Here is an 18444-nt window from a genome sequence, read left to right as displayed (position 1 = left end):
CCTCGTAGGACATACCTCTTAGCTCTGGGACTAGTCTTGTTGCAAACCTTTGCACTTTCTCTAGTTTCTTTACGTGCTTGGCTAGGTGTGGGTTCCAAACTGGTGCCGCATACTCCAATATGGGCCTAACGTATACGGTGTACAGGGTCCTGAACGATTCCTTATTAAGATGTCGGAATGCTGTTCTGAGGTTTGCTAGGCGCCCATATGCTGCAGCAGTGTGTGTGTGTGTGTGTGTGTGTGTGTGTGTGTGTGTGTGTGTGTGTGTGTGTGTGTAAGTTAACGTACAAATCTACGAATGTATATAAGCACGTTCGTACATTTTCGCTAGATTAGTTTGCATGGAATAACTATCAGCGGTGCTCCGCCTCTCAGCATTAAACAGTTGTCAAACCCCTCACTAACTTGTGATTGTCAAAGTATGTCATATAGGAAGGTCAACACTCCGTCTTCACCTCCAAATAAAGCTACACTAATAATGATGACACTGAGGAACACGCAATGACTGGCCAAACACCACTTAATCAAGTGTTTACAAGTAGTTAGCCCACTTGGGAATGTACTGTGAAGATTGTAAGAGGACTGCAGAGTCGTCCTTCCTTCAAAGATTGTGTCATGCCTATTCTCTAGATTCTAGAACATGAACAACAAAAGTTCACAATATCGTGGCTGGAACAATACACAACTCGCACATAGGAGAGAGAGGCTTACGACGACGTTTCGGTCCGTCTTGGGCCATTGTCAAGACACAGTACTAGTGATGGGCATTTACAAAGTCACATTGGTCCAAGACTGACCGAAACGTCGTCGTAAGTTTTTTTTTTTTTTGCTATGTGCTGGTCATCTGTGTACTTTCTAACCACATGGATTGTGATCTTCCAACTCCCTAACCTCGTGAACATTTTTCCTAACTTCAAAAATTTCTCCCTAACTTCGGGAAATTGTATCATACCTACTCTTGAAGTGCTAATCCTGTATGTGTGATATAACATCTGGGCAATGGAAGGTAATTATATCTGATCCGAGGAAAGGGAGTGGTTACTACAATTCCTGAGATCAATATCCTTTCACCATTATGAAGGAGCCCCTATAGAAAGGATCCTAAGCTTTTGTTTATAGTGTTAAGGGCAATGGTGGCCAGATGTAAGAACGTCGCTTTCCTGTTTTTAGTACAACTTTTGTCAACAATCGTAAATATTTACAAAGAGCTGAACGTTGACCAGACGAAGACTTGTTTTGTGGACTTACTTCTGTGTCCATATAGTTCACAGGGGCTTAAGTATCTTTCTTTCCCATGTACCCTCGCTCGGTCTCTCTCTCTCCCTCGTCCAGCCTCCATCTCTCTCTCTCTTACTCTCTCTCTCTCTCTCTCTCTCTCTCTCTCTCTCTCTCTCTCTCTCTCCCCTCACACAACCTGGGACTACTGACCGTGGACGCAAAATGAGTCTTGTGGCCAGTGTTTGACAAGTGCTGGCGGGCCGTAATAAATCCTCTGATATTACTCTCAGTGGTTTCGGATTACGCGGCGAGAGGATCCGGGAGGCGGATGAAGGCGATCGAACACTACAACGCCTCTACTAAGACGGATTTTGTCTCGAACAAGTCCTAATGACACCGAGTCGTTTTCCTTTCCTCTATAGATATTGACTTTGTTGTCGTCTCGTCTGTCGTTATTGACTTTGTTGTCGTTTCTCTTAAAAAGATTGTCTCCTTTGGTAATTCGTTTATAAATATTAACTTGTTACCCATTCGTGTTATTTCACTGTTTCACACAAAATATAATTAATTATTATTATCATGATTATTATTATTATTATTATTATTATTATTATTATTATTATTATTACTGTTATTATTATTATTATGATTTTTTATTGCATTCTCGTTAACATTATTTGCTGGAACTTTAAAAAATTAAATACCGTTTTACTTAGTTCAAGGCAACAGTAAACAACAGCAACAGAAAGCCTCCACCTGCATTCAGTCTCTCAGCAACACTGTCTAGCAATAGAAGGAAACAACAGAAAGCTCTCCACAAACAATATGGAGAATTGAGACACTTATACAACATATGGGAATATTTATTGACGAAACGTTTCGCCACACAGTGGCTTCATCAGTCTTATACAAAGTAGGAAGGTGTAGGGAGAGGAGGAGTTTGAGGTAATCAGTCCCTCAGCCTGGAGTCGATGTGTTCAGTCCATCAATCTTGTAGAAAGCACAGCATAGGGCCGTAGACGGGGCTTATATACTGTAGTCAGGTGAGGCGAAGCAGGAGGAGGCGGGGTCATAGTGGTACCATCCACTAGTCGAAGTAGGTCTTCGTCCAATGATTGGACTTGTTTGAAGAATTTTTTGTATTAAGATCCCATGATTATGCAGTGTCTGACAGATGTGTATAAGACTGATAAAGTCACTGTGTGGCGAAACGTTTCTTCAATACAGATTACCTTATGTTGTACAATTGTCTCAATTCTTCAAGCTGTCGGTTTTCAAGACCATTCATCACACAAACAATATGCTTCAGCGTCAGTATCCTCCAGCAACAGGAAGCTTCCACACACAGGAAGCCCCCAGAGAGTGTGTGCGCGCCCCCCCTCTCCTCAAAATTAAGCTCCCATACAAGTAAGCTTCCGCAAAAGTAAGGTTCTCCCATAACAGTAAGACCCAGCAACAACAGTTAGCCCCCAGCTAAACAACAAGCCTCCAGCAACAATGGTTAGCCCCCATCAACAACACTAAGCCTAAAGCAATAACAGTAAACGGCAGCAACAACACAGTCCCCATCAACAACAGCAAGCCTCCAGCAACAACAGCAAGCCCCCAACAACAACAGTTAACCCCCATCAACAACAACAAGCCTCCAGCAACAACAGCAAGCCCCCCAGCGACAACAGTAAGCCCCAACAACAACAGCAAGCCCCCCAGCGACAACAGTAAGCCCCAACAACAACAGCAAGCCCCCCAGCGACAACAGTAAGCCCCAACAACAACAGCAAGCCGGCAGCAATAATAGTAAGCCCCCAGCAACAACAGTAAAGCCCCAGTAACAACAATAAGCCCCCAGCAACAACCCCCCCTCGCAACACCAGCAATTCTTCAGCTACAACGGCAACTCCCCAGCAACAACAGAAAACCCCCAGCAACAGCAGAAAACCCCCAGCAACAGCAGAAAACCCCCACCAACAACAGAAAACAGTCAAAAACAGTAAGCTGGTTGTCATTACCTTCGCTGCCTTGGGGTGAGACGTAAGAGTATAATCGTTATTCGGGTTTCAGGATTAGTGGGAGGAATTAGTTCACCCTGTTGTTGTTGTTGTTGTTGTTGTTGTTGTTGTTGTTGTTGTTGTTGTTGTTGGTGGGTGGTGGTGGTGGTGGTGGTGGTGGTGGTGGTGGTGGTGGTGGTGGTGGTGGTGATTGTGGTGGTGGTGTTTGTGATAGTGGTTGTGATGGTGTTTGTAGTGGTGGTGGGTTATGGTGGCGGTGATTGTGATGGGGTTTGTGGTGGGTTATGGTGGTGGTGATTGTGATGGTGGTGTTTGAGGTGGTGAGTGATGGTAGTGGTGGGTGATCGTTGTGGTGGGTGATGGTGATGGTAGTGGTAAGTGGTGGTGGGTCATGGTGGTGGTGGGTGATGGTGATGAGTGATGGTGGTGGTGAGTGATGGTGATGCGTGATGGTGGTGGTGGGTGATGGTGATGCGTGATGGTGGTGGTGGGTGATGGTGATGCGTGATGGTGGGTGATGGTGATGCGTGATGGTGGGTGATGGTGATGTGTGATGGTGTTGGGTGGTGGTTGATTATGGTGAAATGGTAGTGGTAAAGTGCTACTGGTGGCGGCGGTGGTAGTCTTAATGGTTAGGTGCTAGTGGTGGTGTTAGTGGTGGGGTAAAAGTGGTGAAGTGCTACTGATGGTGGTAGTAGTGGAGATGGTGGTGGTGGTGAGGTGGTGATAATGGTGGTAGTTGAGGTGATATGGTAATGATGCTGGTGAGGCGCTAATGGTGGTGGTAATGGTGGTGGCAGAGGTGATGTGGTAGTGATGGTGGTGAGGCACTAGTGGTGTTGGTAGTGGTGGTGGTAAGGCGCTAGTGGTGTTGGTAGTGGTGGTGGTAAGGCGCTAGTGGTGTTGGTAGTGATAGTGGTAAGGCGCTAGTGGTGTTGGTAGTGATGGTGGTGAGGCGCTAGTGGTGTTGGTAGTGATGGTGGTGAGGCGCTAGTGGTGTTGGTAGCGATGGTGGTGAGGCGCTAGTGGTGTTGGTAGTGATGATGGTGAGGCGCTAGTGGTGTTGGTAGTGATGGTGGTGAGGCGCTAGTGGTGTTGGTAGTGATAGTGGTGAGGCGCTAGTGGTGTTGGCAGTGGTGGTGGTGAGATGCTAGTGGTGTTGGTAGTGATGGTGGTGAGACGCTAGTGGTGTTGGTAGTGATGGTGGTGAGGCGCTAGTGATGGTGGCAGTGATGGTGGTGAGGTGCTGGTGGTGTTGGTAGTGATGGTGGTGAGGCGCTAGTGGTGTTGGAAGTGATGGTTGTGAGGCGCTAGTGGTGTTGGTAGTGATGGTGGTGTGTTGCTAGTGATGGTGACAGTGATGGTGGTGAGGTGCTAGTGGTGTTGGTAGTGATTGTGACGAGGCGCTAGTGGTGTTGGTAGTGATGGTGAGGCGCTAGTGGTTAGGAGTGATGGTGGTGAGGTGCTAGTGATGTTGATAGTGATGGTGGTGAGGCGCTAGTGGTGTTGGTAGTGATGGTGGTGAGGTGTTAGTGATGGTGACAGTGATGGTGGTGAGGCGCTAGTGGTATTGGTAGTGATGGTGGTGAGTCGCTAGTGATGGTGGCAGTGATGGTGGTGAGGTGCTAGTGGTGTAGGTAGTGATGGTGGTGAGGCGCTAGTGGTGTTCGTAGTGGTGTTGGTGAGGTGCTAGTGATGGTGGCAGTGATGGTGGTGAGGTGCTAGTGATGGTGGCAGTGATGGTGGTGAGGTGCTAGTGGTGTTGGTAGTGATGGTGGTGAGGCGCTAGTGGTGTTGGTAGTGATGGTGGTGAGGTGCTAGTGATGGTGGCAGTGATGGTGGTGAGGCACTAGTGGTGTTGGTAGTGATGGTGGTGAGGCACTAGTGGTGTTGGTAGTGATGGTGGTAAGGCGCTAGTGGTGTTGGTAACGGTGGTGGTGAGGTGCTAGTGGTGTCGGTAGTGATGGTGGTGAGGCGCTAGTGGTGTTGGCAGTGATGGTGGCGAGGCGCTAGTGGTGTTGGTAGTGATGGTGGTGAGGTGCTAGTGATGGTGACAGTGATGGTGGTGAGGTGCTAGTGGTGTTGGCAGTGATGGTTGTGAGGCACTAGTGGTGTTGGTAGTGGGGGTGGTGAGGTGCTAGTGATGGTGGCAGTGATGGTGGTGAGGTGTTAGTGATGGTGGCAGTGATGGTGGTGAGGTGCTAGTGGTGAGGTGATAGTGATGGTAGTGATGGTGGTAGTGATGGTAGTGATGGTGGTAGTGATGGTGGCAGTGATGGTGGTGAGGTGCTAGTGGTGTTGGTAGTGATGGTGGTGAGGCACTAGTGGTGTTGGTAGTGATGGTGGTAAGGCGCTAGTGGTGTTGGTAGTGGTGTTGGTGAGGTGCTAGTGATGGTGGCAGTGATGGTGGTGAGGTGCTAGTGATGGTGGTGAGGTGCTAGTGGTGTTGGTAGTGATGGTGGTGAGGCGCTAGTGGTGTTGGTAGTGATGGTGGTGAGGTGCTAGTGATGGTGGCAGTGATGGTGGTGAGGCACTTGTGGTGTTGGTAGTGATGGTGGTGAGGCACTAGTGGTGTTGGTAGTGATAGTGGTGAGGCGCTAGTGGTGTTGGTAGTGGTGTTGTTGAGGTGCTAGTGATGGTGGCAGTGATTGTGGTGAGGTGCTGGTGATGGTGGCAGTGATGGGGGTGAGGTGCTAGTGGTGTTGGTAGTGATGGTGGTGAGGCGCTAGTGGTGTTGGTAGTGATGGTGGTGAGATGCTAGTGGTGTTGGTAGTGATGGTGGTGAGATGCTAGTGATGGTGCCAGTGATGGTGGTGAGGCACTAGTGGTGTTGGGAGTGATGGTGGTGAGGCACTAGTGGTGTTGGTAGTGATGGTGGTGAGGCACTAGTAGTGTTGGTAGTGATGGTGGTGAGGCGCTAGTGGTCTTGGTAGTGATGGTGGTGAGGCGCTGGTGGTGTTGGTAGTGGTGGTGGTGAGGTGCTAGTGGTGTTGGTAGTGATGGTGAGGCGCTAGTGGTGTTGGCAGTGATGGTGAGGCACTAATGGTGTTGGTAGTGGTGGTGAAGTGCTAGTGATGGTGGCAGTGATGGTGGTGAGGTGCTAGTGGTGTTTTTAGTGATGGTGGTGAGGCGCTAGGGATGGTGGCAGTGATGGTGGTGAGGTGCTAGTGGTGTTGGTAGTGATGGTGGTGAGGCGCTAGTGGTGTTGGTAGTGGTGTTGGTGAGGTGCTAGTGATGGTGGCAGTGATGGTGGTGAGGTGCTAGTGATGGTGGCAGTGATGGTTGTGAGGCGCTAGTGGTGTTGGTAGTGATGGTGGTGAGGCGCTAGTGGTGTTGGTAGTGAACGTGGTGAGGTGCTAGTGATGGTGGCAGTGATGGTGGTGAGGCACTAGTGGTGTTGGTAGTGATGGTGGTGAGGCACTAGTGGTGTTGGTAGTGGTGGTGAGGCGCTAGTGGTGTTGGTAGTGATGGTGGTGAGGCGCTAGTGGTGTTGGTAGTGGAGGTGGTGAGGTGCTAGTGGTGTTGGTAGTGATGGTGGCGAGGCGCTAGTGGTGTTGGCAGTGATGGTGGTGAGGCGCTAGTGGTGTTGGCAGTGATGGTGAGGCACTAGTGGTGTTGGTAGTGGTGGTGAAGTGCTAGTGATGGTGGAAGTGATGGTGGTGAGGCGCTAGTGGTGTTGGTAGTGATGGTGGTGCGGCGCTAGGGATGGTGGCAGTGATGGTGGTGAGGTGCTAGTGGTGTTGGTAGTGATGGTGGTGAGGTGCTAGTGGTGTTGGTAGTGGTGTTGGTGAGGTGCTAGTGATGGTGGCAGTGATGGTGGTGAGGTGCTAGTGATGGTGGCAGTGATGGTTGTGAGGCGCTAGTGGTGTTGTTAGTGATGGTGGTGAGGCACTAGTGGTGTTGGTAGTGAACGTGGTGAGGTGCTAGTGATGGTGGCAGTGATGGTGGTGAGGCACTAGTGGTGTTGGTAGTGATAGTGGTGAGGCACTAGTGGTGTTGGTAGTGATGGTGGTGAGGCGCTAGTGGTGTTGGTAGTGGAGGTGGTGAGGTGCTAGTGGTGTTGGTAGTGATGGTGGCGAGGCGCTAGTGGTGTTGGCAGTGATGGTGGTGAGGTGCTAGTGGTGTTGGTAGTGATGGTGGTGAGGTGCTAGTGATGGTGACAGTGGTGGTGAGGCGCTAGTGGTGTTGGTAGTGGTGTTGGTTAGGTGCTAGTGATGGTGGCAGTGATGGTGGTGAGGTGCTAGTGGTGTTGGTAGTGATGGTGGTGAGTCGCTAGTGATGGTGGCAGTGATGGTGGTGAGGTGCTAGTGGTGTAGGTAGTGGTGTTGGTGAGGTGCTAGTGATGGTGGCAGTGATGGTAGTGAGGTGCTAGTGATGGTGGCAGTGATGGTGGTGAGGTGCTAGTGGTGTTGGTAGTGATGGTGGTGAGGCGCTAGTGGTGTTGGTAGTGATGGTGGTGAGGCACTAGTGGTGTTGGTACTGATGGTGGTAAGGCGCTAGTGGTGTTGGTAGTGGTGGTGGTGAGGTGCTAGTGGTGTTGTTAGTGATGGTGGTGAGGCGCTAGTGGTGTTGGCAGTGATGGTGGTGAGGCGCTAGTGGTGTTGGTAGTGATGGTGGTGAGGTGCTAGTGATGGTGACAGTGATGGTGGTGAGGTGCTAGTGGTGTTGGCAGTGATGGTTGTGAGGAACTAGTGGTGTTGGTAGTGGGGTGGTGAGGTGCTAGTGGTGGCAGTGATGGTGTTGAGGTGTTAGTGATGGTGGCAGTGATGGTGGTGAGGTGCTAGTGGTGAGGTGATAGTGATGGTACTGATGGTGGTAGTGATGGTGGCAGTGATGGTGGTGATATGCTAGTGGTGAGGTGATGGTGGTGATGTGGTAGTGATGGTGGTGAGGTGGTAGTGATGGTGGTGAGGTGGTAGTGATGGTGGTGAGGTGGTAGTGATGGTAGTGAGGTGGTAGTGGTGGTGGTGAGGTGCTCGTGGTGGCGGTTGTGAGGTGCTCGTGGTAGTAGTAGTGGTCCCAGACCAGGCTACCTGGTTAATAGCCTGGTCATCCAGGCTGGTGCTGCAAACCACAGGTTGCACAGCATGTGCAACACGCCCTGGCTGATCAGCAACATATGCAACACGCTCTGGCTGATCAACAACATATGCAACACGCGCTGGCTGATCAACAGCATATGCAACACGCCCTGGCTGATCAACATATACAACACGCTCTGGCTGATCAACATATGCAACACGCCCTGGCTGATCAGCAACATATGCAACACGCTCTGGCTGATCAACAACATATGCAACACGCTCTGGCTGATCAACATATGCAACACGCTCTGGCTGATCAACAACATATGCAACACGCCCTGGCTGATCAACAACATATGCAACACGCTCTGGCTGATCAACAACATATGCAACACACTCTGGCTGATCAACAACATATGCAACACGCTCTGGCTGATCAACAACATATGCAACACGCTCTGGCTGATCAACAACATATGCAACACGCTCTGGCTGATCAACAACATATGCAACACGCGCTGGCTGATCAACAACATATGCAACACGCTCTGGCTGATCAACAACATATGCAACACGCGCTGGCTGATCAACAGCATATGCAACACGCTCTGGCTGATCAACAACATATGCAACACGTCCTGGCTGATCAGCAACATATGCAACACGCTCTGGATGATCAACAACATATGCAACACGCTCTGGCTGATCAACATATGCAACACGCTCTGGATGATCAACAACATATGCAACACGCCCTGGCTGATCAACAACATATGCAACACGCTCTGGCTGATCAACAACATATGCAACACACTCTGGCTGATCAACAACATATGCAACACGCTCTGGCTGATCAACAACATATGCAACACGCTCTGGCTGATCAACAACATATGCAACACGCTCTGGCTGATCAACAACATATGCAACACGCTCTGGCTGATCAACAACATATGCAACACGCTCTGGCTGATCAACATATGCAACACGCTCTGGCTGATCAACAACATATGCAACACACTCTGGCTGATCAACATATGCAACACGCCATGGCTAATCAACATATGCAACACGATCTGGCTGATCAACATATGCAACACGTTCTGGCTGATCAACAACATATGCAACACGCTCTGGCTGATCAACAACATATGCAACACGCTCTGGCTGATCAACAACATATGCAACACGCTCTGGCTGATCAACAACATATGCAACACGCTCTGGCTGATCAACATATGCAACACGCTCTGGCTGATCAACAACATATGCAACACGCTCTGGCTGATCAACAACATATGCAACACGCTCTGGCTGATCAACAACATATGCAACACGCTCTGGCTGATCAACAACATATGCAACACGCTCTGGCTGATCAACAACATATGCAACACGCTCTGGCTGATCAACAACATATGCGACACGCTCTGGCTGATCAACAACATATGCAACACGCTCTGGCTGATCAACAACATATGCAACACGCTCTGGCTGGTCAACATATGCAACACGCTCTGGCTGATCAACAACATATGCAACACGCTCTGGCTGATCAACATATGCAACACGCCATGGCTAATCAACAACATATGCAACACGCTCTGGCTGATCAACATATGCAACACGTTCTGGCTGATCAACAACATATGCAACACGCTCTGGCTGAACAACATATGCAACACGCTCTGGCTGATCAACAACATATGCAACACGCTCTGGCTGATCAACATATGCAACACGCTCTGGCTGATCAACATATGCAACACGCTCTGGCTGATCAACATATGCAACACGCTCTGGCTGATCAACATGTGCAACACGCTCTGGCTGATTAACATATGCAACACGCTCTGGCTGATCAGCAACATATGCAACACGCTCTGGCTGATCAACATATGCAACACGCTCTGGCTGATCAGCAACATATGCAACACGCTCTGGCTGATTAACGTATGCAACACGCTCTGGCTGATCAACAACATATACAACACGCCCTGGCTGACCAACAACATATGCAACACGCTCTGGTTGATCAACTACATATGCAACACGCTCTGGCTGATCAACAACATATGCAACACGCTCTGGTTGATCAACAACATATGCAACACGCTCTGGCTGATCAACAACATATGCAACACGCTCTGGCTGATCAACAACATATGCAACACGCTCTGGCTGATCAACATATGCAACACGCCATGGCTAATCAACAACATATGCAACACGCTCTGGCTGATCAACATATGCAACACGTTCTGGCTGATCAACAACATATGCAATACGCTCTGGCTGATCAACAACATATGCAACACGCTCTGGCTGATCAACAACATATGCAACACGCTCTGGCTGATCAGCAACATATGCAACACGCTCTGGCTGATCAACATATGCAACACGCTCTGGCTGATCAACATATGCAACACGCTCTGGCTGATCAACATATGCAACACGCTCTAGCTGATCAACATATGCAACACGCTCTGGCTGATCAACATATGCAACACGCTCTGGCTGATCAACATATGCAACACGCTCTGGCTGATTAACATATGCAACACGCTCTGGCTGATCAGCAACATATGCAACACGCTCTGGCTGATCAACATATGCAACACGCTCTGGCTGATCAGCAACATATGCAACACGCTCTGGCTGATTAACGTATGCAACACGCTCTGGCTGATCAACAACATATACAACACGCCCTGGCTGACCAACAACATATGCAACACGCTCTGGTTGATCAACAACATATGCAACACGCTCTGGCTGATCAACAACATATGCAACACGCTCTGGTTGATCAACAACATATGCAACACGCTCTGGCTGATCAACAACATATGCAACACGCTCTGGCTGATCAACAACATATGCAACACGCTCTGGCTGATCGACAACATGTGCAACACGCTCTGGCTGATCAACAACATATGCAACACACTCTGGCTGATCAACAACATATGCAACACGCTCTGGCTGATCAACAACATATGCAACACGCTCTGGTTGATCAACAACATATGCAACACGCTCTGGCTGATCAACAACATATGCAACACGCCCTGGCTGATCAACAACATATGCAACACTCCCTGGCTGATCAACAACATATGCAACACGCTCTGGCTGATCAACAACATATGCAACACGCCCTGGCTGATCAACAACATATGCAACACGCTCTGGCTGATCAACAACATATGCAACACGCTCTGGCTGATCAACATATGCAACACGCTCTGGCTGATCAACAACATATGCAACACGCTCTGGCTGATCAACAACATATGCAACACGCTCTGGCTGATCAACAACATATGCAACACAATCTGGCTGATCAACATATGCAACACGCTCTGGCTGATCAACAACATATGCAACACACTCTGGCTGATCAACATATGCAGCACGCCCTGGCTGATCAACAACATATGCAACACGCTCTGGATGATCAACAACATATGCAACACGCTCTGGCTGATCAACAACATATGCAACACAATCTGGCTGATCAACATTTGCAACACGCTCTGGCTGATCAACATTTGCAACACGATCTGGCTGATCAACAACATATGCAACACGCTCTGGCTGATCAGCAACATATGCAACACGCTCTGGCTGATCAACAACATATGCAACACGCCCTGGCTGATCAACAACATATACAACACGCTCTGCCTGATCAACAACATATGCAACACACTCTGGCTGATCAACATATGCAACACGCTCTGGCTGATCAACAACATATGCAACACGCCCTGGCGGCTCATCAGCAACATTTGGAATTTTTTAGCCTCGCCCTGACGTCAGTTATTGGTCTCTTGGGTATCCCCTTTAAACTTTAAGGGAAGATGCTGAAAAGTCTTGGTTCATTTACACTTATATTTCAGTATAATCATCACACTGCTTTACATTTCGGTATTTAACACCAACTCCCGAGTTCTAGCTTTCATAGGGAATTATTTCGTTATGAAAATTTGCAACCAATTCTTCCAGAATTTTCCGGGTGTTAATTGTATCTTTCTTGCCTACATCTCAGAGAGTACAAAGCGAGGAATTTCCATCACTTTCAGTAACTTAGGCTCTCTCTACAATCTCCAGATTTGCAATATCGCCCGTCTTTTAAAGGCACTCTTAATATGCAATAATATTCAAGTCTAGAGGGGTAAAAATAAGAAGAAAAAGTATCGTTGATGGCTTCGCATCTCTTGTTCTGAAGATTCTAATTATCCTCCATCATCTTTGTGGTTGTGATAACTGCATGTGAACTCCCATTCCATTGATAAGTTTCAGTTTAATACTTCCTTCAATATTATTTGCTCAAATATTTCATAGCAAAATAATTGAAATTCACTGAATATCATATTTATTTTGGTTTAAAATTGTCTGGAGATTTGCAAATATATCTACACATTTTTGAAGTTCTTAGACGCATCCCGCATAGCATTTTCCGATACAATCACCCAAAATATCCTAAGTATTGTTAACATTTAAAATATTATCGAGAATAATGTACAGAGTCCACAACACATCCATAACATAAGATTCGTTATGAACAATTCAATTGTTATATTTTTTACCTTTCCTTGTACAAATTTGTCACTATATATATTCCTGTTGTTACCTTAATATTCAAGCCTCGAATGCTTTATCTATAAGGTGACTGCCCCAAACACTGTCTACTTTGATGATAAATTAGACACATGTGCAACTCTTGGGTATCTTTATTGAGGAAACGTTTCGCCATTCATCTACATACCTGTCAGACACTGCAACTTCTTGGGATTTTAATACTTGGGATTTCTTCGCTTGCCTGACTCTTGGGTACTACTTACTTCCACATGGACAAATGTGACACCACCTACGACTGCTGCACCTCTCCTGCCTATGGTATATAAGCCACTTCTCCGCTCATATGCTGTATTCTATTCAAGATTGATGGACGGACTAACCACATCGACTCAAGGTTGAGGGACTGATTACCTCATTCTCCTCCTGCTCTTCACGATTCTCCTTTGTATGGACTGATGAAGCCAGTGTGTGGGGAAACGTTTTCTCAATAAAGATACCCAAGAGTTGCACGTGTGTCTAATTTATCAACATGTCATTTCTCTGAGCCATTCATCTACATAACTGTCTGCTTTGCATGTACGTCTAAAGAACTTGAGAAAGAAGGAACACTGCAGCATACCTACTGGCCCTTGCGAGGCAGGTCCAAGTCACCTACCGGCTTGAGCCACTAACCCAACCTAGTCAGGTCCAGGTCACATCCATTTAAGGAAGGAGCACGGTATCAGACCTACTAGCACAAACTAGTCAGGTCCAACTCACACCCACACTCACTCATGTATTTATTTTTAAAACTACGCAACGTTTTAGCTTCTATGACGGTACTCGGGAGTTTGCTCCACTCATCCACAACTCTATTACCAAACCAGTGCTTTCCTATATCCTTCCTGAATCTGAATTTTTCCAACTTGAAACCATTGCTGCGAGTCTTGTATTGGCTACATATTTTTAGCACTATTTCCAGTCTATTTATTCCTTATTTCCATTTATACACCTCAAAAATATCCCCCATAATTCTGCGCCTTTCTCGGATCAGATCTGATTACGTACCGCTTCGCCATCTGTATTTTAATATAGAGGTCGGGCGGTAGGCATCAGGGATCAGGTGAAAATAGTCGAGGTTGATAGAGTTCACATGATGGGAAATTGATGGGGTTAAGTAAGTGTTGCTGTAGTAAGACCCGCCCCATCCATCCCCCCACACGTCCCACAACCACTAACTGATGGAGGCAATGAAGGAGGGGGAATGAGGGTTGGAGACAGAAAGGGAAAAGGAGAGATGGAGAGGATGGAGGGAAGGAAGCGATTGGAAGAATGGATAGTGGTAGAGGGGAAAGGGAAGGAGTGGGGAGTAAATGAGCTAGTGAAGTGGGATACGATGTTAGGGTGATTGGAGGATTGATGACGGGGAAGTAGAGGAATTCATTGTGACAGCTGATGGAAGGTTGATAGTGAGGATTGATGGTGAGAGCAACAGCTCATATCCTGCCAGACAAGAAGTAAGACTTCCACCCCTGACAGGACCTTGTTTTGTCGAGTGCAACCAAATTTATGGTTCACTTGCATTAAAGACAACAAGAGGCGGTACCTAATGACGACTCTCACTATTCCCATGTCTCTGAAAACTGGAAGTTTATTGCATATTAAAACTCTCTTTTCCAACCATAGTTCACTAAATTACGGTATTAGTTTCAAACAATGATTTCTCAGGTTTAAGACGTTATCTAAAGTCTAAAATGGAACGTTAATGAACAATCTATAGGAGCAAATAATTTTAAAGACAATTATTAAGTTGTACTTAAAAATACAGATAACTTAATTACAGAATAAAGGACTTGATCAAACATATTGTCTTCGTATGTATATTGTGTCCAGCTTCCATCTAAAGTTAGTGTGAAGTTCACACAACTCCCAAACACGTGAACTTTCGTAAGGAATATCGCCATCCTGGCCACTAACGTAAGTTATATATTTATTATGGTAGAGTTTGGAGATTGTAAAGAACGGTATAGTATATTGATTCATTGCTCACAGCAGTGTGGTTCATGTTAAGGAACTGATGGCTGAGGTTTCATGGTGTGTTTGGTGGTAAGGGAGTAATGGTGTGATTTTAGGTTACTGGGGGTTGATGATTGGGATTGAGGGTGGGGGTTGATGATTGGGGTTTCAGGGTGGGGGTTGATGGTGGGGGGGGGTTGATAGTAAGGGGTAGTTGGTGGAGGTTGATGGAGACTGTGTAACGTTAGAAATATCTGTAACAGCATTAACCAAAAAGTTTATCTCCTGTGTAACACCAGGAGCGTTGATCGCAGCATTAACCACAACACTTCTCTTCTTTGAGATGGCAGAAACGTTCCCCACAGCATTAACCATTTTCCCCTTCTGCCTGACTACAGGAACGTCCTAGTGGGCTCTGGTCATCTCATCAAGATCAGCTGCGTGGGCTCGTGCAGGTCCCTCTACGCTGGGGATTACTACACCAGCGACATCCAGCACAGCCCACTGCCCATACGATGGATGAGCTGGGAAGCCCTCTTCCTAGTAAGTACCTACAGCTCCTTGTTAATTAGCATCCCGTAAGGGGTAATTGCTGGGGTCTTATTGGTAGATACTAAGCAGTAATTGATAGGTATCGGAGTCTTGCAGATAAGTGATAGGCTCTCCCAGTCATTAATCATGAGTGTACTTTATATATATATATATATATATATATATATATATATATATATATATATATATATATATATATATATATATATATATATATATATATTAGTATGTGTTTTATGAATAAATCACATATGCAAACTCTTTTTTTTATCTTTATTGTCTCCATTACTGATATCGTCTGTCTTATCAGACACAGTTATATTGTTTATGATTCTCTCTCTCTCTCTCTCTCTCTCTCTCTCTCTCTCTCTCCACTTGCTTATTACAGTCTTCATAAACCAATAAATTCATCTCTGCGTATTATTAATAAGAACTTGCATTTTATTTTGCATTTAAATTCTCATTTCTTTCAGCAACTTTGATACAGCTATTGTAAGTGTTGCCTCACCTTTCTCAGGGCCACTTCAGTAGCCGCAGTGACGTCTGGTCCTTCGGGGTGACCCTGTGGGAGATGCTGACCCTGGGGCGCCAGCAACCCTACGAGCGCTTGTCTGACGACGGCGTCATCGAGAACCTTGCTCACTTCTACCACGACGATGGCGGAGAGGTCAGTCTGCCACATTAACCACAATAACCCCATAGGAGTTATTAAGCGTAATTAGTGATAAAGGCCTGGTCATGGACATGGCCGACGGGGCGTTGACCCCCGGAACACACCTTCCAGGTATCCGTTCGCTAATCGCGATTTTTTTTTTCCGGTAAGGATGTTATTGGTCATTCTCCCTGCTAGATTCCGTACAGGTGAACAGGGGCAAGTTCCTAACCCCCGTTGCCATTGTTCGACTAGCAGGAAATAGGTACCTGGTTATTACTCTACAGCCAAAGGTTGCATTCCTGAGATGACAAAACGATGATGTTCTCTAAGAGGAACCGAAGATATCAACTCTTAGCTTGTATATAAGGCACGAGGAAAAAATCGACCGTGACTTTGTATAATAACTGAACTCGACATGATTTCACGAGTTCCTATTTCCCTGTGTGTAAACTAATATATTATTGATTGACATAGGTAAAAAAAAATAATTAGAAATCAAATTTATCAAATATCTTACACAAGGGTAAACATTGTTCTAATTACAACTCATCTATTTTGTTTCAGATGTTCCCCAGCCAGCCTGCCTTGTGCCCTAAGGAGTTATACGACCTGATGCAGGAGTGTTGGAGACGCAACGAGGGAGACAGACCTAACTTTAGGGACATACACGTCTTCTTGCAGCGTAAAAACCACGGCTACACTCCGGAGGCGTGAAGAATGAGGTGGATGACTCTGTATGGCAAGGATAACGAAGTGATTGTCACAAGAATCGGATAAAGTATTCATAGGTTTTTACCTAATACTTGGTGTTGGGAGAATAGCCCAAAAAGAGAGAGATTTAACAACTGCATAAAGCGGGGAAGGGTACACACGGGCTAAGTACTTCACGTAAAAAAAATAACGAGGAGGTTACTGAATGAGTTTTGGGTCAGTTTCATGAGACAGACGGAGTTGCTGATGGCGAACTTGAAGATTTATAGTGCAGATTGTTTTAAATGTGTTGTGAGAGGAGTGACTGGAACTCAGCAGGTGTTACAATGTCTGTCTCCAAACGTTTGTAAGTGTAGACGATGCCATAAGACAATCTAGGTACGATGTAGTATTAGATATTAGTGAAGCATCGAGTCTCCTCAATGTGTTTCAGAGTGATTATAAGGTGTGACACTCAAGTCCGGAGAAACTGCCAGAGTATCAGTCAGATATGAATCTTACTGAAGTATCAGTGAATGAACAAGAATTATAAGTGTCAGATATTAATATTAGTTACATTGATGATAGTGATAAAACAGTTCCAGTGAAGCTTTTTGCAAATGCTGGTTATCATTGTGGTATTGTAATTTTTGCTCATCCCTGACACGGTATTGAAGCCCTCGCGAGTTTGGTGGCATTATCAAAACATTACTACTGATGGACAAAACAGTGCCACTGAGAAAACAGTATTAATGACAAGGCAGTGTGAGAACAAGACTAATAACCAGACAATATCTGTGACAAGACAGTGATAGCAACAAAACAATGCCGTCGATAATAACAGTGGGCTACAGAAGCAGAACCTTTAACAAAATCAGCATCAGCTAATAAAAACAGTGCCAGTGACACAAAAACAGCCAATTAAAAAATGCAGCGAATTACAAACAAGTGCCAATATAGTACCAAGCATTAGAGAGTTTCACCAACCTGTTTCTGGAAGCTTTCTGTGTTTTATACCCTACCAAACACCGTGTCACGTCCCTTCCCCAACTCCTCAGCCCAATACACAATGAAAGAAGGAATTGTTTGTGACACAAAATAAACTCAAAAGGTCATCCGCCGAAATCCAGTAACGCAACGAACGAGTAATGAAATAACAATACATTCAAGGGATTTATTAATTAATAGGCACTGAATCAAAGGTGTATCAGCCATTACATAGGTAAACTAGAGTGCCAGCATTAGAAAGGTGCTCTGGTAGAAAGGTAGAAAGAAGCTACCTGTCTTTTCTGGCTGGACGAAAAGAGGAGGAGGAGGAGGAGGAGGAGGAGGAGGAGGAGGCTGATGCATGATGACAAAAACCATTGTATGTTTTGGTCACCCATTTGTTTCTCTCCTAGTGAGGGTATTTGTTTATTCACGTGTTTCATGTATACTGTGTAACGAATGGATATTTTACCATACCCGCGAAAACTCAATGACATTTGGTATAATCCCCTCTTTTTAGTGTCGTGATGGTGTTTATCATATTATGTATGCGTGTATGATTACTTGGTCTGTACTTCACCCTGCTGATACATAATTAGGAGGGCTTCTCTAGTGTCTTACGGATCAGCTGATACCCGTGACTTATACGTGCCCAAAGTGAACACCATAGGGAAAGAATTAATTGGAAAAAGCAATACGATTGGTGACTCTTTTCTTGTGCCTC

The 18444-nt window shown here is 46.2% G+C and overlaps 1 protein-coding gene across 1 annotated transcript in view; it reads left to right on the top strand.

Annotated features, from left to right (window-relative positions):
• The window catches only part of LOC128688293 (discoidin domain-containing receptor 2), a 243482-nt gene extending 225445 nt beyond the window's left edge, over window positions 1-18037 (top strand). The window contains exons 11-13 of the mRNA XM_070085909.1: window positions 15235-15379; window positions 15906-16055; window positions 16608-18037. Coding sequence (XP_069942010.1) covers window positions 15235-15379; window positions 15906-16055; window positions 16608-16757 — 445 coding nt within the window. The 3' untranslated portion in view covers window positions 16758-18037. The remainder of the gene's footprint in view (window positions 1-15234; window positions 15380-15905; window positions 16056-16607) is intronic.
• Window positions 18038-18444: the final 407 nt, after the last annotated feature.

The sequence above is a fragment of the Cherax quadricarinatus genome, chromosome 1, assembly GCF_038502225.1.
Source record: "Cherax quadricarinatus isolate ZL_2023a chromosome 1, ASM3850222v1, whole genome shotgun sequence".
In the NCBI taxonomy this organism is placed as follows: Eukaryota; Metazoa; Arthropoda; class Malacostraca; order Decapoda; family Parastacidae; genus Cherax; species Cherax quadricarinatus.
Note: the sequence above shows the minus strand (reverse complement) of the source record. Positions and strands in the feature narration are given on the sequence as shown.